The sequence below is a fragment of the Diorhabda sublineata genome, chromosome 5, assembly GCF_026230105.1.
Source record: "Diorhabda sublineata isolate icDioSubl1.1 chromosome 5, icDioSubl1.1, whole genome shotgun sequence".
In the NCBI taxonomy this organism is placed as follows: Eukaryota; Metazoa; Arthropoda; class Insecta; order Coleoptera; family Chrysomelidae; genus Diorhabda; species Diorhabda sublineata.
In genome coordinates, this window is record NC_079478.1 from 30,268,798 (window position 1) to 30,294,958 (window position 26,161).

Sequence of the window (26,161 nt, forward strand, 5' to 3'; positions counted from 1 at the left end):
ATAATAATAATAATAATAATGATAATAATAATAATCTTCATAAACAACACAAGGTCCTTTCCTGAATAAACTCTTTATTTTCAAAAAAGGTGGTTAAGAGGGATATAAGGGCGGATGAATTTTTATTTTAATCTAAATCGGAATCTGATTCCGACGAGGACGAATCAGCTCTTAAATTTATTATTAGAGATTCCACTTGTTTTTCCATTAAATTATCGATGTCCCACATTTTATTTCGAAAAAAGCGGACATGTTGGATTGCCTCCAATTGGTTTGGGTAACATTATTTAAAGCTTTAGTAAATAAAGTTTGGACATCACTAATTTTAAATGTTGTGTTTTTCCTTGCCACCTCATCCTTGATTTGTGCCCATATGAGTTCAATTGGGTTGAATTCACAATGGTAAGGTGGCTCAGATGCATTTTGTCAATATTCTAAAAGTATTAAAGCAATGACGCGTTTAGAAATGATTGTTCTTCAGATTGAATAACGTAAATAGACAGTTTAAATTTAGTTCCATGAATATCACAGCCACTTTTAACAATAAAATTTATTTTAAAATAGAGGATAGTCAATGTATAATATATATAATACTACATTTTAAAGAATAATAAAAATTAAAGTACATGTTTAACAAGCGCTATTATACATAATTCACATAATTCTTACTGTAAAAGCGCATGTTAGAAATGTAGTTTAATTTTTAATTTTTATCAAAGTAAATAAATAACATAACAAAGCAAAAGCTTAAAATAATTATTAATATAAAATTTTTAGAATATAATAATAATGAATTAATGTAACGTGCAGCTGTGTAAACTTGACTTTCTCAGACATTGCTTCAGCCAATACGAATCGTTATAAAAGGTACCACTAGCATCCCATGAGCCGATCACGCGTTTTTATCGCTCTCACTACCGACCGGCCAGATTATAGTAATACTGAAAACATAGAACATCATATATTTCCACTTATTCTTGAAAGTCGGGTATTTTTTGTTTGTACTACTTTAATTTATAGTATTTATTATATACGAGTACAGTCCTCAAAAACAGCCCATTCAACTGAGTCTTCAAATCTCCATACGTAATCAGAATTAATTTTTCAAAAAATATGATCGAAGTGAAGGACTTCAAGGACTCCAAAAGAGCTTTGATAACTCAAAGTGTGTCCAAATCGAAAACGATCATATTTGTTTTGTTCCATCACGACAATCCGCTTTCACATTTTCATATTCACGTAATCATAGCTTTTCCGATTATATTCTGTTTCCGTACTCAGAAAAATAGCTTGATGGAAAGCGATTTTAGACAAATGAACTAGTGGTAGCAGAGACGTACGAATATTTAAAGGAATTTTCTGAGGATTTCATTTTGGGTTTTTTTATAAAAATATTGTTTTCATTAAAAAGTCGGTCAAACTGCACTAGTGTCTATCAATATATTCATGTTTTATTATTGTGAATTGTTGTAAATTATATATTTATATGCAAACTATTATGAACAATCGAGATTCTGGACGAATTTATAATTAATTTATGCCGAAAAATGATATGTTTATTATTAGTACGAAATATTATGAAAAAAATTCGGCACAAGTATAATAAGCCACCCCACAACGATCATCATGAAACTTTATACATAGACTATTTATATCACAAGAAATCGATTTAACATATCTATTTTATGTGAAAACATTCACTTCCGGAGTTACCGGAAGTAGCCATTATCTCAGGAAGGCTAATAGTTATCGAGCCATGGATAACTTTGTTCGATAGATATCTTCAAGATCTATCTGTGTGTGAAAAGTCATGATGATTGACGCATGCGTAGAAGATTTTATGTGGAAAAAGTATGTCAATGCCTCATTTTCATCAAAAATCAATTGAATTCAATCAGCTGTGAACCGCTATTTTTGTTTACCTTTATTTCAGCCTCTTACACAACCTAACCTGTCCTAGTCTAACCTAGCCTAGCCTAGCAACCGTTGTTTAGATAATTTAGAACTTGCAACGGTTTAGTTTTCACCGCGATTTTTAGAGCTTCGTTTGGCAGGCCGTCTGGTCCTGGTGCCTTGCCGTTTTTAATATCTCTAATCGCTATATCGAGCTCGTCGCTGGTGAAACTGTTTGGTACCTCATGTAGTGCGGGTTCGTTATCGTCGTCGTTTGTTATTCTCCCTCTTGTTGTCGGGAAGAGGGTGCGGAGGATATTTTTTCTCCTTTTCGCGCTGAGTTGGCCTTGTGTTTTATTAGCCAGTTTGCCCGTCACTATCCTGTAACCCTGGCCCCATATGTCGTTTTCAAGGTCTTTCATGAGGTCGTCCCAACATCTCTTTTTGGCTTGCGTAATTAATCTTTTTAGTACTTTGCCTTGTAACTTCATACCGTCTTCCCACTTTTGTTTTAAATGTGGGAGTTTTTCTCGGGTGTATTTACGTCTTTATTTATTATATTCGTTTCTGGCATTCTCGATTTCAGGATTCCACCAGAATGGTTGCATCGAGGTATTAGCGTCGTTATTATTACTGGAGGCATCTTTATATGCCTTCAGTATTTCCTCGTATGTTCCATTACTTTTTTTTAGTATTTCTACGTACTTTTCGGTGTTCAAGTATGTCCTTTTCCTGTTGTTAGGGCTCGTCTTTTTTATTGCTCCTTTCGTTTTTATCTGATATCGAATATGTCCATGGTGTGTGTAGGGATTGACATATTCTATACACCAGTTGGTGATCTTATTATAATGACTGGTATGACAGAGAGTAACATCTATATGTGTTTTGGAGTTACCTCTTTCAAAGGTGTGATGGCCGTTATTGATTGCTACCCATCCTGTTTGGGCCAACCACTCCTCTACCATTTGTCCTTTTATATCAGACATAGGAGATCCCCATATTGCGGATTTCGCGTTTATATCTCCGGCCATTATGGATAGTCGTCTTCCGTTGTTATTGGTAGCCGTTTCAAAGGTTTTATCTATGGCCTTTTGGTATTCTCTATCGTTGATATTCGGTGAGATATAAACGGCCGTCATAATGGTGCACTTGGTTTCTATTTGTACGCAGTTATCACCTCGAAGCGTCTTGTCTATTTCCAAGTTTTTATTTATGATGGCTATCGCCACTCCTGTATTCTTATCGACGAGCCATCCTTTTTTTTTGCAATTTTTTATTTGGCTCGGATATTATCATAACGTCGATGTGATGTTTGTTTGCTTCGTCAAAGGCGATATCGTGCGCTATCTTGGACCTCCCCAAGTTCACTTGCAGTACGTTTATCTGGTTTTTGCCTGTTTTTTTATCTTTAGCCATTTTGCTTGTATCAGGCCCACATTCTCACCACGCTGTGCAGCAAGATACGTGACCCCGGGCTATCATATAGTGACTTTATTTTAATATTAATCTCATGAACAACCGAAGGTATCCCAGTTGGGATTTTGCAATAATGGTCGGGATTAAAAATTAAGTTAAAATTAAAATTAAAATAAGTTAAAATGAGATAAATAAATAAATAAATAAATATATACATATAAATAAAAAATAAATAAAACCTTTGTTGTCGTCATGTTGATGGTATAGGGATCAACCGACGACAACATTCTAAAATAGGCCTCCGGTGTATATTGCCGGCACCTTGGAGCAACAACGACGATTAATAATAACTTATTAAAATCTTTGGGGTCTAGATCCTGGACAAAGAGGTTGTAAAAGCACCTTTTGTCCATTTTATAGTTTTAGACCTTTTTAGTCCTTGTTCCCAAGGACTAATTTCCTATATTCTCTCATCTCATGGTGTCCATCCTATGTCCTTCTATATTGCAGGCCATACATTTCGCTACGGCCTTACAGTCCTGGGCTCTATGGTTGAGCCCGCCACAATTGAGGCATTGTTTGCTTCTGTCCTCCCTCTTACAGGAGGTCAGACTATGTCCGTATTCCAGACATCTATAACACCTCAGAGGGGCTATTCGCTCCCTCACTCTACAGGCCGACCATCCTATTTTGATGGTTCCTATCTCTCTTAGCTTGCCGGCTTTGTTGTTCGGTACGGAGAGAAGACACATCTGCCCTCCGAATTTTGTTTTCCTAAACAATTTAATTTCGACCAGGCCTGCTAGGCCGGTCTGTTTTTCGACCTCAGCTTTCACCTCCTCCGAGGTGACCGCCGGGTCAAGGTCGGTGACGCTAAAGACCGTCCCCCTATTTCTGGTCGTTACACTGACCTCCTCCATTTTATTAATTATTGCGTTTTTTAGGGTCTGCGCCTGACCCCTGCCTTTGAGGCGGATGACAATGTCACCGCCATTTGTTTTTTTAACTTTGTTAATGTTGACGTTGAGGCTCGCAACGTCAACTTTCTCCTGCATGCTTTTTAGTACCTCGGCGAAGGGCCTGCCTCCTGTCCTGACCAGGACAGATTCCCCCTCCTCCGACCTCCTATCTCTGGAGGCTCTCGGGTGTATAATCATGTTGTATAATCCACCGCTTTTAGCAGTGAATTCTATAATTTTCCTCGCGGGAGTTATCTCCCCGCCGAGTATGAGGACATTCGTGTCCTCGCCCAGGTTCTCCCCGACCATGGCACCAATCATTTTAAAATCTTTGCCGGGTTCTCCATTCAGTCTGGCGACATAATGCCTCCAGGCTTTTTTTGTTTTCAATGAGGTTACCGAATTCTCGATAACCTCGAATTCCCCGGGATTAAGGGCTTCCGCTAGCTCCCTGATTTCAGGAGTCATATTCTCTAGCTCCTTTTCCGTGCTTAGATTTATTAGGACCATACAGTCCTTTCTATCTAGCGCGTCTTGAATTCCCATAGGGAGAATCTTAGTTTTAGAGAACACTTTGTCCTCCCAAAATTTGTCTTTGATTCCCTCAAAATCTTTGAAGGAACCTTCCTTTTCCAAGGCTGCCACGATTTTTTTGGTAGCCTCCGCTTTTTGAAGCTTTTCGGCTTCTTTCCGGCATTCGTTACATTTAATGCCGCTTAATGTATTATCGGATGTATTTTTTCCATCCGTACCCTTGTTGAATTTTTTCGTTAGGGTTCTCATTTCCCCCATCTTCCTTTTAATATCGTCGTTTTCGATATTAAGGCTCGCGAGGATCTGTTCGACCTCGCTGAGCTTTCGTTTGATCGCCTCTGGGGCTGTTTCTTCTTTCCTGGAGTTTTCCTCCCTCCAGGATTTTTTTTTAGCTTTCTTTTCTTCCTTATTGGTGCTTTGGCACCAATAGGGTGTGGTGACCTTTTTCTCGATACCGAGTAGGATCGAGAATAGGTCGGTCTTTCTGAAGTCAAACTCTTCGCTTGACTCCTTCTCCTCTTCAACTTCCTCCTCCATCATGGTCGATTGTCTGACCGATGCGAAGGATTTGTTTACCATTTCCCTGTGTTTCTGAATTAGCTCCTGCTCGAAGAGCTCCCGGGCGAGGTCATCCTCGACCGTTTTTTCTTCCTCATCAAATTTTTTGTTTTCATCTTCGCCAGAAGACGACGTGCATTCTTCATCAATAATTTGTTTTTTTCTATCGTGAGACAGAGATGCCTCTGTCTCCGACGAAGTATTCCCTCTCCTGCGACGTTTTTTGTTTATTTTTTTAAGTGAATCCATACGATTTCCACGAGTGGGGACGAAATAAAGGTCCGGCGAGGCAGTGCGCCCTTACCTCGCTAAGGCTAGGTTCTCTGGGAGGTCGCCTGGTATCCCAGAGGCACCGTTCGAGGCTGACTTCGCGCAGCCATTCATCCCGTAACCACGGTGGCTAACAGCGTAGGATTGCGGATTTTTTCTCCAGGTTTACTCCTGTTTTTTGAGCTGTTTCTTAGCTTCACTCCCCTCCACCCGTCCGCCGAGACGGCCCGAGAAGAGAGGAAGTTACTGAGCCACTCCACCAACGTCAAGGTCTTACAGCTCTTAGGAGTGGAGCCTAACCTAGCCTAACCTAGCCTAACCTAGCCTAACCTAGCCTAACCTAGCCTAACCTAGCCTAACCTAGCCTAACCTAGCCTAACCTAGCCTAACCTAGCCTAACCTAGCCTAACCTAGCCTAACCTAGCCTAACCTAGCCTAACCTAGCCTAACCTAGCCTAACCTAGCCTAACCTAGCCTAACCTAGCCTAACCTAGCCTAACCTAGCCTAACCTAGCCTAACCTAGCCTAACCTAGCCTAACCTAGCCTAACCTAGCCTAACCTAGCCTAACCTAGCCTAACCTAGCCTAACCTAGCCTAACCTAGCCTAACCTAGCCTAACCTAGCCTAACCTAGCCTAACCTAGCCTAACCTAGCCTAACCTAGCCTAACCTAGCCTAACCTAGCCTAACCTAGCCTAACCTAGCCTAACCTAGCCTAACCTAGCCTAACCTAGCCTAACCTAGCCTAACCTAGCCTAACCTAGCCTAACCTAGCCTAACCTAGCCTAACCTAGCCTAACCTAGCCTAACCTATTCTAACCTAGCCTAACCTAGCCTAACCTAGCCTAACCTAGCCTAACCTAGCCTAACCTAGCCTAACCTAGCCTAACCTAGTCTAACCTAGCCTAACCTAGCCTAACCTAGCCTAACCTAGCCTAACCCAGCCTAACCTAACTTTACAAAAATTACTAAATTTTCATTTTATCTATTGATTTTTAATCGATATCTGTTAGCCTTCCTGAGATAATGGCCACTTCCGGTATCCCCGTAAGTAAATGTTTCCGCTGAAAATACATATGTTAAATCGATTTCTCGTGATATCAATAGTCTATGTATAGAGTTTCATTATGATCGTTGTGGGGTGGCTATTTCTCACCAAAAATTCTAATTTTAGTCGAAAGCATTCATTTTGTAGTCCTCATCCTGAAATCAATGATATTCAATTATGTAGGAAACTTCGACTTTATTTATAGTTTTGTTTGTCATATCTATTGTGCCTCCTCCTCTTGCTGTGACACTTATAGCTGATCTGTTAATGCCACTTTTCGGAAGTTCAGTATGTGGAATCATTCTAGCTGCCAAACACCTTCATACCCGTACATCTCCAATTGTAGAGCTTTGGAGTAGTCTGCAACACTTTTAGAGAATGTGTATGGTATGTTTTCAGACTTCTTTAGGTTTAAATTGAGATGACCATGTACCGACACAAGACTCAAAGATTCATGTTAATATTCGTAAATTGCTTTCATTTAAGTTAACAAATTCCATAGATTTTCGTTGGTTACAGATTAGCAAGAGTATCTTATTATCTGCCCCTTTTCTAGTGTTGTCTCTATTGTCCCGTAGCCGATTCCACAGGGGAATTCAAGTACTACAAGGTGCTCATTCTACCTCATTTCAGTAGATCTGTCTGCTTCTTCATTTCCCTTCACTCTGGTATATCAGGGCGCCTATATTTTTTGTCTAGCTCATTTTACTTATATACGACATAGTTTTCTCTTTCGAATATTTCTCCTTAGAAAATACTACTAGAATTTTTCAGTTCTAGGCGTGTACACTTTCGTGTGGCTACTGTTTTTAAGCCATTCGTATCATGATCCCATTGCCAATAACAATTCTTCGTTTAGAATGGCTATTTTTAAATCAGATTATTACAACAAGCAGATTTCCCAATTTTAAATCATGCGGGAAAAAATTTGAACTAAATGTACACAAAATGTATTTGAAGAGAGATGGCAGTGACAATTTTATGTGTATACCAAATGTAGTAGTAGCACTAATGGACATTTCCACTTTAATTAAATCTTGTGTAGCAAGTGTATTATTAAAATGTAATTTATTTACATGATAACTTGTTAAACGTGTGAAAGTTAGCTTGAGCTCTGCAGAATATATTACGAACGTGTGTATTTTGCATATGCATATCTTTTGAGCGAATATTGGTTAAATTACTCAGCTTTACAAAACTGAGATATTATTCGCGAAATGTGCATTATAATCAATGTTAATACATTCAAATTTTCTAAATAAAATGAACAAAAATATTGGTAAAATGGTATCCTTTCTATTAATTTACTTTCATTTACTTTCTCGGTTCTTCTTGCTCTATAGACGGCTTATCTTTGATCAATATCGTGGCTAAATATAATGAATGAAATCGTAGCAAAAAGAACGAAACAAGACATGTTATATTTTTCGTTGGACATGATTTAGGAAAAACTTTTGATATTCTTCTTGGAGTGTCTACTAATGAACGCAGTTCTTCGTCTTTTGCACGTTGGATCCAGTTATCTTTAAATATCTTAATATCATCTGATCATTTTGTTCGTGCATCCTTTTGGTAGACCCATTTTAGCCTAATTACCAAATGTATATCATCTGTTACATATTTACCTACGCCGAAATAAAAGAATATCATTCTCTCTAATTGAGAATGACGGAATATTGTATCTCTAGATGATTGGAAAACAAAGAGTAGATTTGAAATTAACCAATTTTGACGGTTGGAACGAATATACCCAGCAGAAATTCTATTTTTGTGTCAAAATATTATGGAAAAGATATCGACGAAAAAACTGAAGAACTTTCTGAAAGTACAATTACTAATCAAGGTTTCAAATTTTATACGAAATAAATTACAGTGGCAGTGATCGTGATCTTAATTGATGATGGTTTTACGGTGTTATTAAAAGTCTTGGTTCCTTATAGACAGATCTTGATATTGCAAAATCCATACGACACTTATATTTGTCCATAAATCTTGATAATATGTCACAATAAATGAGTTGCTCTTCTGTGTACGATAAAACATCACAACATTTTGAAACAACGACAATTTTTTTGATATTATCTTAAAATATTTCAGAACAAACTTTGACTTGGTAAGAACACACCGTTAACAACAGCAGAAATAGATTGGGGGTTGTGACAGTAGGCGGATAAGGGATTATATTACAATGCAAAAAGTATATTTTTTTATGTAAAAAGAAACAGAAAACATCTATTCTTGGTTTATTTTGAAGCTGGTACATCTCGATGTATTTTAGATACTGATTCATGATCATTTTTGAAGTTGACAATTGAGAAAATAAAAGTTTAGGCGTTACATCATCTGTTTTCCTGGTTTTGGTATTGATCTTGCACACACGGTTGTTCTCTTTCATGTCTTTTCTTGATCTTAACCTAATAATTCGTTTTGAGATTTGAATATTACATCAACAATGTAGTTGATTTGCTAGGAAGCCGAATAACATCAAAAAAACAATCTCAATTATTATGACATGACCTTGGTAATGAATAGAACATACCCTTGACGTTATATTCACAGATTATATGAATTAATTCACTGTTTCAGTTTACTATACTCAGACTAGGATCAATACAATGAAATGCTTAATTAATTAGATACTGAAAATTGGAGAAAATCTAGAACATAAAACATATGAAAACACGGACCTATATTATGTATTAAAAATAGCAGTAAACCTGTTACATAGACACTGATTACTGGGGAAAGGTAAGATATAGGTAATCGGATATTTGATGTTAAATTTCAAGAGAAATATCATATCACCTGGAAGTAACATAAAACTGAAAATATATAGGAATACCGTTTTCCTCGTTTCAAGTCCATCAATGGATGTAAAATGTTGAAGGATCGGTTTTTATAACCCTTGCAGACTACTGCTGTTTCAGCATATGTGAAAAGTTACTTTTAAGGAAGTAGGGGTTAGTTGAAACTAGTAAATTACCGTACTGAAAAATAATTTTACGTGAAAATAGTTTATCACTTTCCAGATCCGTTGTGAGGTATTTTCGATCTTGTTTAAATTTGACGTTCACATATTTGGCTGCTTCTTTTTGTTGTGGTCGTTCGGGTTATCTCCAAGTCGTAGCCTCCAATTTTAATATATGCATCTTAAGGTAGAGTTTATCGTCATATATACGAAGAAGTACTATAATTGCGTGAACACAAGAAAGTAATAAAGAACCAACTATGTATTTGAATTTGAAGCCACAATGTCCATATTGTATTTTAGTATGAAATAATATTGGTATGAATATATCGGGCGTACAGTAATATTTCCACCTGGTTAACCTGCTTATAACTTCAGAATGGCTGTGTTATCAACATGTAAATATAAATTATTGTCTGAATTGGATTCTTGGAATACCGATTTTTCAGTATTCACACTAGACTTCACAATAGACTGTCCACTGCACCTTGCAAGCTGCAACTGAACTAAATTGTTAGAGGCCACTTGACTTGATGCAATACAATGTGCAATAAATTGCATGCAATTTATTGCAATGTCAATATATTGCATTTTATTTAATATTTTTGTGCGGTTTAAAAATGAATGTAACGAAACTAGGTAAAGTAATCGTAAACCAGAAAAAGGTGGTCAGTGTATAACTGGTAATCAAAAAATATATTATATCGGCTGCTACCTTGCTTTTTTCGCAGTCTGATCGAAACAAAAGAGCACCAAGGCGATGGTGAGCCAGGCCCTGGATAGATAAAACAAGGGGAAATATCAGTTTAGTTATAGAATTATACAAGAAAACATACAAAAATTAATAGAACATGGATGAAGAAACATTTGAAAAACACATTTCTCTTCAGAATCGCAACCTACACGCAATAAAAATGGCATCAAACCGATAATGTTGCAAGTACGAGAAAGAACAATTAGGTGAACTTCAACTGCGCATGCTTTTGATCAAGGAATATTGCGTCTTGTATTGGTTTGCACGTTGTCTTGCATCATGTCCAGCGGGCAATGTGGGTAAGTTACATGCCTCTTTTACCGGAATTTTAAGCCTTAAGGCCGTTCGACATGATGTAATACAACGTGCAATGCAATGCAAGACGCAATCTTTCTTGATCAAAAGCATGCGCAGATGAAGTTCAGCTAATTGTTCTTTTTCGTACTTGCAACATTATCGGTTGGGTGCCATTTTTATTGCGTGTAGGCTGCAATTCTAGGTAGAAGTTTGGTTACTTCTCGCGTAACAACCAACCTCTCCAACATTCCCCAAAAGCAAAGCAGCATCAGATATCATTATTACCATTTATTCACTGACCACATCTTGTTCATTTCACTTAGCTTTGTTATTTTCATGTTTAAACCAGTCACTAAATATTGAATAGAATTTGACGTTTGGATGTTTTTAAATTTACTTATAGAGTTTGTTTGACGTTCAATATTAATTTATGAAATATTTTGAATTTGAGGAAATTGTCAAGCTGCTTTTAAGAAGATGGAACTTGTTGGAGAGAAATCCTTGCAATTAGAATAAACCTAAATTTCGAACTCTTATTAGCAGACAGGTAACTATTTATTATTAACTCGAACTTACAACCAACACTTCTCAACATTCATCGCTGACAGACGTACGACCATGACCATGACATGACAGTTGTTAACAGTCTTTCTAATCATTGTTGTTGAGCTAAGCACCTTTTTAATTTTCAAAGTACAATTTTTTCAACGTTAGCCTTCACGGGTGATTTTTATTTTTAAACAAACTTGTTCATTTTCATCGTTCATTAACAACAAATTACTCAGTTACTGACTTTGCAATCAAAAACGTTAATGTTCATAAATACAGTGACACCAGAACTCATTAACGACATCTATTATTGGATAAAAACTTAAAAGGCAACTCTCCTATGAAAATATAATAATTAACCAACTACTAGTACATAGTAAGAAATAATTGATGAGTATAAAAAATAAATTTCCAGGCTGCATAACATTCATTAACAGTAAGTAATTTCTGGAGAACAAAGCTACAAATTCCTTTTGGTACAATTAAAGCGTTTAACGTTGAAAATGAGTAGTACATTTGCGACATTATATTCCAATATTGTTTCATTGTTATATTTCCGTCCTCGCAGTTGTTTAATTATAATAAATATGAGTTTAAGCTCTGCTTCATCTTCTCATGTCATATTTTTGTGTCAAATATTACGATAATAATGATCGACACTAAATATTTTTAAATTGATTACGACTTTCGTATAGAAATTCTTACAAATTAGATAATGTCTTGAGTGAAATCATTACTAATTAAACTTAATTTTATATACTTGAACCATTTGTATTCATTAAAATCCACGAAGTCAACAGATGAATAATAATTTCAAAACAACTTGAATCGGAAAGAGATTGCGAAAATCAATATTCTTATACTGATGTATACGTCTGTCATTTTTCATTTATCTTATATATTTATCATATATCTTGTACATCATCTAGGACGGACCTGATCGTGATTTTATGACGTTATGACACTTATTTACCCCTCACATCAAATAACTTTACTATTCAAACAATTTACTACCGATAATTCTCACTATTCGGTGAAGATAGTGAACTAACAGAATGATGTGAGTTATAAAAATACTTCTTCATGCTAAATTTCCACAATATTATTTTATGCGTGGTTATTGTGACGCCATCTATTCAGAAATATAAGAAAGCTAGAAGCATTTTTAGAAAAAGTATTTTTAATGCTAAAACCTACAGTCATGCACTTCTGTAATCGAAGCTTCGACAATTTAAAAGCTGAAGTTTAGTCATATTTTCAATTGCATGGAAAAAGATGGATTGCTTTATCTATTCCATCTTCCATAGTTGAGGTTGAAGAATGACCAAACATCACACATAGTGAAATAGTATGGATGTTGAATAACTGCTACATTGATTCAAAAACTGTCTACTGTTCATTGAGTTATGATGCACTATTGTGATTCAACATTAATCCGCTGATATTGACTGATTCAAGAACTGTAGGTGACGATTTTGTGGTGTACCAGTATTTTAACGTTGATTTCTTAATTTCCCTCCTAATTCTGTAATGCGTAAGTAACTTTTTAAACAGACTTTTGCTCTTTCGCCATTGCCATCATGTACGAGGCATATTTTTTAAGTAAGTACCGTTATCTAATTCCGCCGCCGCAACCCCAAGGTCGGCGTTCCGCACATGTACGCTGGTTACCTATATCTCGCATCTACGCACTAACGTCATCACGAGTGTTTAAGATGCCTCCGACAATCGTGAGTCCCGCCGATTGTGAAGGACGTGCTGTTATACGATTTCTTAGTGCTAAAGGCGTAAAACCGATTGATGTTCATCGTAAGATCTATAAAGGTTAGGGACAAAACATTATGAGTAATGGAATGGTAAGGAATTGGATGAGAGTGGGGCGTCCTTCGGTCGATAAAGAAGATTTGGTGTAGAAAGTGGACGAAAAGGTGAGAGAAAACAGACGCATTACAATTTCATCATTCATTCATTCATCAATATTCTCGTAGTGTTTTGTATTGCATTGTGACCGACAACTTGAAATACCGGAAATTGTGTTTACGTTGGGTTCTAAAAATGTTGACAGATTTGCACAAAACCAAACGTTTAGGCAGTGCATTGACTTTCCTTGTGCGGTGCCACAATGAAAGTGAAGATTTTTTAAGCCAAAAGACGTGGAAAGTTGAGTAAGGGTATTATTTGCTGCATGACAATTCTCGTCCACATGTGGCTAATCGGACCAAAGATCGCATCAAATCTTTTCAATGGGAAACTCTAGATCATCCTCCCTACAGCCCCGATCTGGTTCCTGCACTTGAAGAAACACCTGGGAGGTCAGCGTCTTCAAGACGATACCGAAGTCAAAACAGTTGTGATACAGTGGTTAACAAGTTAGGCGGCAGAATTTTATGAGGAGGGTATTCAAATACTGGTGCCACGTTATTACAAGTGCCTCAATATTCACGGAAATTATGTATAAAACTAGATTAAGGTACAGGCTTTCATGTAAAAATAAAATTATTGCGATATCTTTCCACTTCTTTTTTTAGTTCCAAAACGGTACTTACTTAAAAAATATGCCTGTTAGTAATTAACATAATATTTTTTACGTTTCCCGTGCGATTTATTTGGGAATAGCTCAACGAATGTGACACCTAACCACTAACAAAACCTAGAGTTTCCTTCAACTCATAATAGGTGCACATTGGATCTTATTCATCACACATCTCACTCTCGTTATGTTTCTAGCAGTAACTTAAGATCAGCGGACACCACCAAGCGAAATCAAATTCGTTCAGCGAAACACAGTTGTTCGTGGAGGATTGCCATCACATTGCCATCTTTCATTTTGTTGTTTATTAACCGACCTTGAATTCGTAGATAGAGAAAGAAAGAAAGAGAGAATTGATGGGATATTTTTACTTGCATGCAATAAAAACAATTCGGTGGCGAATATAAATTTTTCCTTTCATTTAATGAGATTATAGTGTTCTTTTTCTGATTTGATATCAACTCACTACATTTGAGTCCGTCCACTAATATAGTTCAACGAACCAAACAGCTTTCGGGTAGAGGAAGGGGTTGGTGGTTGTAGGGCGGCTAAAGCTGCGGTTGTATTATTCCCTATCGACAATATGAGAAATATAATTGGGCTTCACTTGCTGGCGCACGGGGAATAGTTTAGTAAGTAAAAGTAATTTTCGGAGAGAATTTTCATATGCTTCGATAACTGCTGAAAAGAGATAAGAAGCTTCTTTTTAGGTTTCGAGGAAAAAACTGTCTATTAGTCATCCAAGTCATCGGGCCTTAGGTTCATTTAGAGGGGTAGAAGATGGGATTATGTCAATATTGACATTTCGACGGTATTTCTGTAGATGAATCACACTCAAATCGGAAGTACCTGGGAATGGACTGCTCTTAGGACAAGAGACTTTCGAGGAAATGGTTAGGTAGATAATGATAGGCGTTTGGTTTATATTCGATATAACAGTGTACTGAATTTCAGTCGCAGTTCACTATGTGAGGATTAAAAAATATATTATTCTCATTGAATTATTATTATTAATTATTCAATGAATAATATCCCATATATCTCTTATGTAGCCTTCACTCTATGGCTGATTATTTTTACATTTTTCTGCCTTTATTAGGACAAAACGGTCTTAAATTCTACATTTAAATGCAGCTGTAGGTTTTAGTGATGGAACTCATAGAAGCTTGATTGGGGTAGAGTATTATTAAAAAATAATGTCAAATATATTCTCAGTGAAGAGTGGATTAAAAAATCAGCTTGCTAACATAGTTTTCACAAAGCTATGAATTTGTATTTGGATTGAATGTTCTCACTAAAAATGGAATTGAGTTACTTCAAAGGAGTATTCATTGCAAAAACAAAAAAGTGTTTGAATGAGAAATGGAATTAAAGTAATAACCATTTTTAAACGTTCGTCTCTCAAAGCAACCGAATTCCATCGTGCACTTTGAGCGTTTGTAACTTGAACTGGAACTTAACTAAAGAGCCCTTCAGAGATAGCTCTAAGAATTTCTCAACTTTAAAAATCCTTGATGTGTAATTCGATTTCCGTGCAGAAATTGGTGATAAGATCGTCTGAAACGACATGAAATTGCAATCCCTTCAAGACATATATCGTGGAAATGCGATATTTCTCACACATTTAAATACATTTCAAGGCATTGCAATAACAAATGTACTTACTTATGTTATGTTATTTATTAGGTATGTCTTAAGTTAGTTTTCAGTAATTTGAACAAATAATAATTTAGATACGAATCTTCTGATGGACATATATTGTTTCATGAAGGTTTCAAATCAAACTTCAATGGATTAATGTGATGTAACGTTTTTCGTATAAATTCACAATCTTTCTATTCGTGGTGTGAATTGATAAACACTGACTCTAACCTTCTTAATTTATTTACACACTATACACTATTTATGATAATTCACTTATAAATATCACTTTACTAAGTCGTTCTATTCTTTACGACAATTTATTTAAAAACTAACTGCACTTACACAACTCCTTATATATGCTGAATGGAATTCTACAAAACACAACAAATAAATAAATAAACTCACCTAAAATTGTTCAAAAGAAATTATAGTACATTATATATACATGCTGTAAAAAAATTCTAAAGGAATTGTCAAAGGCGCGTCCACTAATTATAAAAAGTAGATGAAAGGCGCCACACAAATTCTCCGAATTTTTAAATTGCATTGTAGGGCTGGCCTAAGGTCGTATGCTACGAAAACTTGTTCGTAACAGTAATAATTTTAACAAGGTTTTAACTGAACGAATCGATAAAAGTATCATTTTTTTTCTGATGTGTCGGATCATATTATGTGTGTTTAACATTGTATGAATTGATATGTAGGTTAGAGCGGGATTTGTTGAGCCGAGGGGTCTAGTGCTCCACTTATAACAGTGTTTCTCAATATTTTTTATGCCTGTCCCACCAAAGCCTTTCTAAATCTCTTATGTTTTCCTACGTAACATACACAAAATTTAATTTTTGAAAACTGGATTCCTGAATCAAGAAGAAATTGTAAACGAACCACAGTAGCTAAATTTCCAAAACATATAATGAACAACTAAAATTCAAATTTGAAATAATTCCAATGAGGATTTTACTATAATCTTGATGATTGCTGCACAGATATTTATGTACTAATTTGGATAGCTTCAGTCTCAAGTCTCTCTGTTCTGAAAAATCCAGACGTTTTCTTTTTTTTTGTCATAAAATAATTTGCACATCAATATTCAGCTAAATATGAAGATGGAAATGATAAAATTTCTTCCACATTTGGTTATATTTCGGTATTTGATATTTGTTTCCTCACAAAGTCATGCCAACTGACGCATTATTATGCATTTGTGGGAGTTATTCTTAATAGTGCATACTTGATACATCAGACAATATCACTATTATTGGCAATAACATCCTTGCGAGTTTATGCTAGCCATCATCGTAGTACAGATTCTTTAAGAGTTCTTCGATTCAGATGCGAAAAACTGCGTTGTTTAGAGATATTTTCAAGCTTCCAGGTATTCACTCGGAACTTGCCGTCTGCCGCAGGAAAGTTATCTTGACGACGCAAAAAATCCAGTTGATATTTTGGCCTCGTCAAACGAGCTTCTAATATTTATTGACCGCAATTATTCGAGAATTAGGGTTACAAAAAGTAAGTCTCCAAAAAATACCTGGTGTATCCACCTAATATAATGGTCCAGGACCAGCTCAAACGGTCTAAATCATTGGACTAGTTGCGTTCCTAACAGTATTTTCATTTTAATGGTCCTAAAACGTCTATAATCATTGAGTGCCTACCCTCACAGCAGATGTATGATAAGTATTATCATCTTCTCGTGTTGTCAATGCAAGATATCTCATTCTACATTGAATAATTAAATATTGTTTATTGAGTAAATTAAAAACAATTTCAAAGAAAATAATTCATTCACAGTCACTTCCGTATAAAATTCAGCAGTATTAGTCAACTGATGGTCAAATCATGTTAGTATAAGTACAAGGTTTGACATTTTAGTGAAGATTGTTGTACAAAAATGTGATAATAACGCAGAGAGTGAATGAATAATATATAAAAACTGAAAAATACACAATGTGTGTGTTATCTAGTAGACAGTGAATAACACTGCTTTCTCCAAAGTTAATTTCTTATTTCAATAATTGTGGAGGATATGAAAATTGTTGGTATATGTTGAACCATTTAGATGGAACATTATTTTTTTGCGTTACGAGGAACATCGGCCTCACAAACGTAATTTTTTTGAGAAATTACTCGATATTTTACGCATTTATATTTATTTATTTATCACTTTTTTTGTTAATTAGTACAAAAAACAGTTCATAGGTAATTAATAGATTGATAACAGAAAGTTCTTCTCCTTCTATTCTGTAAATCATCTACCCGGCCAAGTTACAATAACAGTAAGTTATTAATCACAGAATTATCTATTCTTTATATAGAATTTGAAACATAACTTCTCACTATCAGTCAAAAGTTATAATACAATTAAATAATGCCAAATATCACTAAGAATTAATGAAAGGAAATATTAAAACAGATATTTAACATATGTAATTATGTAATCACAATCATTCGATTATGAACACTATATTATAATAAATCCAACTAAAAAGCAATAAAAAAAGAAAAGTATGGAGTAGATTGATAATCACATTTCGTAACACCAACATTTAGTTCCAAAATTCGGTTCAATCATACGTCAGTTAAAATTTTATGTGAAAAAAAAAACAATAAGGCGGTTTTGAAATAGAAAATAACAAAAAAAAGTCATAAAATTGTTTAAATAGAATTACATATACAAGTTACAGATAAAAAATAAAACAACCGGCAGTAAAAAAACTAGAGATGGGGACATGTACGTTGGTAGAAACACCCGTCCGATAGAAGGATACAAAATCTGTAGAGAGAATATCCACCTAAGAGACGAGGTACTAGTACGAAATCTGTAAAATATATCCGCCTCACAGACAGATGTCCCTTTTTAAGGATAAGTATGGGCATATCTTTTGCGTCGCTGTGAGAATTTCTATAGATCATCCTCTCGACTTTTTTCATACGCAGGCGTAAAGTTTGAACAAAATTTAACTGCATTAAATACTTGTATACATAATGGTTCAAATATTCAAAACATAGGTTAACAGATAATATTTTTAGTCGTGTTATTCAAATCACAAGGGAATATTTATGCAATAAATAAATAAATGTTCTTTTTATTCATTTAAACAGTTTTAAGGATGAGGTGAATCATTCATTTATACAAGCACTAAATATCGTAAACTATTCACTAAACTACTTACTTACCTTTATTATTTACTAAGCTATGCAATAACTGATTACTAAACACCTATCTAATTCTCAATACACTAATTCTTTTATATACATCGTTTAGATTTTACTATTCCATTAAATCAGATTATTTACTACCTGTGGCTGCTAAACTAGTGCCTATTTATATACAATAGATTTCTAGTTAATTTCGGGGTTGCGTCAACCACCCTTAGATACAGGAAGGATTCTGTTTAAGTGAAATAGTTGTAGCGAAGAGAATATGTAACCACTGTTTTCTTATAATTAGAACAGAATATAAACTAAATACAGTCCTCATTATTTGTCTTTCGAATGGATACTAGCAGCCAAAGTAGTAACAACACGATGTAAATATCCTATAAAATACAAACAATACTAAAGATGACGCTTTATAACCCATGCATTCTAAGAATTTTACCCGACGTATCCACCAAACTTAGATTTTATTGACAAGACCGCTTTCATGGTCTATGTAAGTATAAAATATTTGAAGAAAACAGTACGCTAGATATACGGACCATATTATTTAAACTGTTGAAGCACTCTGAAGAACATTGTCTTACACATATAATGAATCCGCATAAATATTTTTCCCCTAAAACATTCTGCATGTTTAAGCGAACTCAGCATTCTTATCTAAAACAAAAATTCAATAAATTTCTTTCGCGTCTTAATCAAATCCATGAGGGATAAGAAACGAACACTGAATATTCCGTAAAGAGAAGTATTTCCCTTTTGTTGATATAAAGTTATTAGGTCTTACAACACCGTTGGGGTTTCCCACAAAATTTATCGTAGAGAATAAGTATTCAGCTCGCGTCGTCACTTCGTAGGCCCGTTCAACTAGCGCTTGGTGATGGGGTTATCGTGAATAATTAGGAAACGTGTCTTACGCGAAAAAAACGATGTTATATTAGAATAATTATGAGTGGAAAATTGTGGATTTATAATTATAAATAAAGAAGTAATTTCGCTTCAATTTGTCGTTCAAGACAACTTATTATATTCGTATGACTGGCTAGAATAAATGATTGAACATTAAAGTTTTGTGCAGCAAGATTATGTTTGATTTGTGTCATAAGCTCTAATAGGTCACAAGGAAGTTCGAAATTAATTATCAGTTTGTGTGAGTCCGCGGATAGTTCCAGAAGCACCTGGCATGACTCAGACATGGTGGAAGTTTCTTGAAAAGATACCACTGTATTAAAAAGTACACAATCTATACAGCATATGTTTCAATTTTGAGGACGGCACGTTGTTTAGTATTTGTTTGGTGAACGTTTTCAGTGAATTTGTAAACATAGAAAGAATTGGTTGTCTTATGTGATACAAAACTTTTAATTGAAAGGCCTTATTTCAACAAATGTGAAAGTTGAACTAGATTCTTTTATTCTGGGTGAGATTGCTCCTTCGTTATCAACAGTAAAATATTGGTTAGCAGAATTTATACGAGGCCGCACGACCTGCGAAGACCAGCATTGCGGTGATCGACCAAATGAGATGACGACTACAGAATTGTTGATGACAATCCACAAAGCGGTACTGGATGATTGTCGTCTGAAGTGCGCGAGCTAGTAGACATAGTAAGAATTCCAAAATGTACGATACATCGCATATAAACTGAAAATTTGGAAATAAGGAAGCTGTGTGCAAGATGGGTGCCGCGTTTGCATACATTGTAATAAAAATACCATCGTGAAGATGTTTTCAATGAGTAATTGGCAATGTTTCACAGAAATAAATCAGAGTTTTTGCACCGTTTCATACCCATGGATGTAACGTGAGTCCATTACTTCACACGCTAAACAAAAGAACAATCAAAACAATGGACTAAAAAGGGAAAACGGTTCTAAGGAACGCAAAGAATATTCCATCTGCAGATAAGGTATGGCGTCGGTTTTTGAGATATGCGTGTGATAATTTCTATTGACTATCTTAAAGAAGGAGAAACTATCAGTATTATTTGAACTTATTGTATCGTTTTATCGAAGAAATCAAAGATAAACGTCCGCATTTGGCTAAGAATATAGTGTTGTTCCATCAAAACAATGCACCAGCTCCCACATCAGTTATTGCAAAATTTTGAATTGCAACCTAATGCGCCCTATTTGCCAGATTTAGCACCGTTAGATTATTTTGGATTCCCAGACTTGAAAAATGGTTTGCAGTTGCAGTTTTTCCCACAATGAAGAAGTTTATGGCTATATTGAGAAGCTTGACGATTCTTATAATAAAAAGGGTACTGAAAGTGTATGGAGCTGAAAAAATATTACGTTGAAAAAAATTGTTGTATTTTGTTTGTTGGGCCAGGTACTTCTGGGACCATTCTCGTAACTACAAAGAGCTAATAATAGTATATTATTCAACGAACAGTAGCTCCTAACTCACTTTGATGAAGGTCTCAATTGTAATTTAATTTAATCTAGTGAGTTATGATTATTATCGCAATTGAATGATAAATTTCATTATATCTATTTGTGTTTGTTGATGTTTTAACTGGTTGCTAAGTATACTTATCAGCTATTGTCGTATAAACGTACTACGAACATATTTGGTGTGAAAAATTTGAAAAAATACCCACTATGGTTGGGCTAAGTTCTACAAATTACTGAAAGATTAGATTACTAAAAGAATATACAGGTCATTGTTTTCAAAGGACTTTCGAAGGACTGCTTCTTTTCTTGAGCAGTAATAACTAAATAACAATAGAGGATGGAAATCTTCAACAATGAATATAAATTAGTAATTGGTTCATTTTAAATATGGATTTGATGTGTGTACTCATAGTTGTATAAAACTTAATTGTAAGAAAATATAGCATTCAAATTCTACACAATTTTTGTTTTTGTTTTGAGAATGAAATTGTTTCAAGGTTATTCTGAATATTGACATAAGCAGAAGATACATTTGAGTTAAATATTCCTGATTTTATTAATGGATTTCCATAAATTTTATAAATAGGTATGTCTAAAAATATAGTAATATGAAAACCCAATTTCCTTAAAACTTGATTTTCTTCTTAGAATAACCACTGATGTAAACAAACCTTATGACTATAAAATATATCTTTGTTATTTTCTGATATTGTTTTCCTACCACCATTATAGTCTCGAAAGTAAAACGCCTCTTGCTTTTTCACCAACAATTCGTGAGGGAGGCAAGCAAAATTATTATATGATGTCACATTCAGGCATCCATGTTTTAATTCAAATTTATTTATGTCTTATTACACCTGATAATACAAAAAAATTGAAATACATTAGAGATAAATATTAACAAGAATTTAGTAGTCATGAGAGAATTTAACATTTTCTAAATAAAAAATATTAGAAATGAGAATTGTGAAATGAAAAGGATACGAGGGTTGCTACTTAAGTTTTGAGATAGACATAGAAATGAAACAAATATTGATAATTGAATCTTGCTTAATTTTTTGACAATATTTTTCATTGAGATCAATACACTTTTGCATGCGTTTGAACCAAATGCTGAAGCATTTTATCCATTCCAAAACATGTGATTTAAACGTATCAACTGCTTTTTGGGGTAGAAAATCTCTGATCTCGCAATTTATTTTTGATCTAAGGAAATATCGAGGAATCATTTATTTCCAAACAAGTACTGTAGATACAATGAGCCATCAATTCGATGCTTTGAGTGTTTTTGTTTGTATTGATGTGAGAGAGGTGGCATTGTCGTGGTAGAGAATGATTTGTCTTCTGGAATTGGTCTTCCTGCTTATTTTCAAACAAATCTGGTAAACAAATGCTGGTAGACCATTCAAAATTGACTATACTGCGTGGCTTTAATAGAACGATAACGACACATGCAGTTAGTCCGAAAACAGGCGACCTTTGCTACGTGCACGAAAAACTTCAGGTTCATATGCATAAATCCATTACTCATCACCTGTGATGATCTATAGGCGTCTTTTGAACCACTGAGATTGACTTTTTTCAGCATTAATCGAGACGTGCTTTAACTTCGTCTCTCCAGCAACGCAAAGTCGCGAAATTGCATTTAGAAAATGCCAAAACTAGGTGCTTTTTAGGTGTTAATTAGGTACCAAATCCAAAAATTGGGTTCTTTAATTTTCACAGTAGCGGAATACTCAAAGTTACAGTGCTAGAAAAACGTGATGCTAGCAACGCAATGAAAATAATTACAAATACATTGTTGAGGTGATAAAATGAGGGGCTTATTAGGTGCTGAAGAGTCAATATCGTGAATGTGTCCAAATAATTAATAAACGAGTTAAATCTTTTTATTTTTAATATATGTAACATATTCCATATATGTTACACCTCTGACGGATTCTACTTTCATAACACCTCTTTTCAATTCAGTACCTCAATAAATGATGTATTGTAGTTATTTGAGTATTCCGTTGCTGTGAAAATTATACAGCACCTAATTTTTGAACTTGTCATCTAATTAGCACCTAAAAAGCACCTAATTTAGGCATTTTCCAAATACAATTTCCCCACTTTGTCAAATTATGCGGTAGCCAGTGCGAATAAATCTTTTCGACAGCCAAATGTTCATGTGATATTGAATCAATGCGAGTGAAACTAATATCCAAGTATGCTTCAATCTAACATTATGTCACATGATTATCTTGCTATAACAGTTTTCGCACAGCATCGATGTTTTCTGGAACAACAACGAAGTGCGACCATAATAGAGTTAAAAAATCAGCGAAACACACTGATACGAGCTGATGTTTCGTAACAAAACGTCGAAGCGAATTGATCAGCACAGTGCTGTTGATTTAATTCATGTCAAAAGTTACAGAAAATCATCGCATAAGAATGTTTTCTATTTAATTCCATTTTTTGACCAAGATGAATGTTTCGAATATCTGTAAGCAACTCAAATATATGTCAGTATAATGGTGCTTGTAGTATTCTCCACTAAATGTATCAGAACAAAGATGAGAATATCCCTGTGTTTTCTAAAAAATATCTATAATAATGTATTTGTTACAAATTTTATGTACCAATTGTTTTTAATAATAAGAGTTTACACAGCAATCTCTGAAATTTCAAACCATATATATATACTCAAATGTATAACATAAAAACCTAGTTACAATAAAATTTCGTGTAGCAAACTTATGTGTCCAAATTTTTATAAATTATTTGTTTCATTCCATTCGACTTTGTTGTGGTCTATGACTTCAAAGTTGGATAGTATACCGCTATAAACTGATTCTCGGAAACATTTGCACAGTGAGTAATAAATAAGTTTGATTCTAACCAACACGAGAAATAAAAAATATTTTATGTCCACCCTACGAAACTTATGAAAACTGAATCTATATTTTTAACTTTTGAGTAGTTTCGATGATCAAAATTGTTGCATGCCAAGTCACCTTATATTTTGTATTAGTTTCCATTTCTCCCCACGTTTGACTATCAGGAACGTGATAATTACGTCGATAAATTTAGAATAACGTATTATATATAGTATGTGCTAGAATATAAGGTTTAAAAGCTGGTATACACGAAAGAGAAAACAGAGGATGGATGAATAAAAACACAGGAAGGCTCAATGTAGAATTTCATACTCAAGCTTGTGAAGAAATAATCGATCAAAGCATTGTGTAATGCATTTTTTTGTGAAATTTCCCGGTTAGGTGATGGCTACCTTAATAATACAGGCAATAATATAATGTAATAAACACTTAATACACACGTTTATAAGAAAAAATAATTGAAGATATTGAACATTTCTATCATACCTTAGTTAGAGTAGCAAGCTTCCCTCAGGAAATTAATATTAGTGCGTTACTTTGAATGAAGGGATAAACCTGTTTGTCGTATTTTCGTAAGTGTGTCGGAGGATCAACTTAAAAGCCATTACAAATTTTCTAATGCCCTCTAGGATGACAGTGCTGCGTATACGTATAATTTACACACTCTTCCAGTAAAATGATTTTTAACATTGACGGTCCTGCTGTTGTCATATAATACTCACACGAATATCAAAATCCCATATAATTTGAGTTTCATTTATAGATACATCGAAGTTTATTAAGAAGTATTTTGAATTTCGCTTAAATGTTTATTGCGAAATTTGTTCATTCCAAACCTTTTCTGATTGAAAATTACTTTTTAAAATTGACGTTTGGACCTATATCGTTTTTCACCATAAATGATTTGACAACATCTACAACATGAATAGTAACATAACATAACAACCACAATAAATAATTTTTTTTCATACTGTATTGTAAAGTCGATTTTATCCTTGTACTTTACAGTACTCTTAAATTTCCTCAATGCCAATATTTCAATATGTCTGCCTCTGTTTACAACCAATTCTGTTAATTTTTATTTTTTCAAATAAGAGAATAATCAAAGGAGCTATTTTTCAGTGAAATATGAGATTTAATATTTTAATATAATTTTGCTTCTCATTTAAAACCGAAAGCAGTATGAAAAATAGTATATTACGTAACCAGACTTGTCAGTAACACATTACGCACGAAGTGAAAAATTTCACAAGTGCGTAATGGCCTTACAACTCGTGTAACATTCTATACGTGTCCTATTTTTAAAGAAATTGCATAATGAGCTGCCTCCATTTAGGGGGATCACTCTTTCAATCCTAAATACAAGGCATATTTTTTAAGTTTTGGAATTAAAAAAAGAAGTGCAAAGATATCGCAATAATTTTATTTTTGGATGAAAGCCTGTCTACTTTTCTACATAATTTCCGTGAATATTGAGGCACTTGTCAAAACGTAGCACCCGTTTTTGAATACCCTCCTCATAAAATTCTGCCGCCTGACTTGTTAACCACTGTATCGTAACTGTTTTGACTTCGATATCGTCTTGAATACACTGACCGCCCAGGTGTTTCTTCAAGTGCAGAAACAAATGGTAGTCGCTGGGTGCCAGGTCAGGGCTGTAGGGAGGATGATCTAGAGTTTCCCAATGAAAAGATTTGATGGGATCTTTGGTCCGATTAGTCACACGTGAACGGGCATTGTCATGCAGCAAAACAATATCCTTACTCAACTTTTGTTCTGGATTGCACGACGCAGATTGTTCAATGTCTCACAAAAAGACGCTGCATTGATTGTCTCATTACGAGGCCGGAACTCCACTAGCAATACTCCTTGTCTGTCTCAAAAAACTGTGCACATGATTTTCCGGGCAGAAATTGTTTGCTTAAACTTCACTTTTTTGGGTGATGATGAATGTCGCCATTCCATGGATTGTTGTTTCTTCTTCTTCACAGATCTCACGATGAATATCGATCGGTCTTACGCCTTTAGCAATAAGAAATCGTATAACAGCCCGTACTTCACTATCGGCGGGACGATTGTCGGAGGCATCTTAAACGCTCAGTAAACAACCTACACAATGAAGAATCAGACTGTAGTAGCGTCAGTGCGTAGACAATGTAGAGATGTAGGTAACCAGCGCGCATGTGCGGAACGCCGACCTTGGGGTTGCGTCGGTGGAATCGCAAAACGGTACTTACTTGAAAAATATGCATCGTATATCACGCTAATGCTAAAAGTTTTTATGTTTTTCAATTGACT

General features: G+C 34.8%; 1 protein-coding gene across 1 annotated transcript; it reads right to left on the reverse strand.

The window, feature by feature from the left end:
* Positions 1 to 2,441: 2,441 nt before the first annotated feature.
* Positions 2,442 to 3,032, reverse strand: LOC130444712 (uncharacterized). The gene has a single exon (XM_056779988.1). It carries the CDS (start codon positions 3,030 to 3,032, stop codon positions 2,442 to 2,444), a length of 591 nt encoding a protein of 196 aa, XP_056635966.1.
* Positions 3,033 to 26,161: the final 23,129 nt, after the last annotated feature.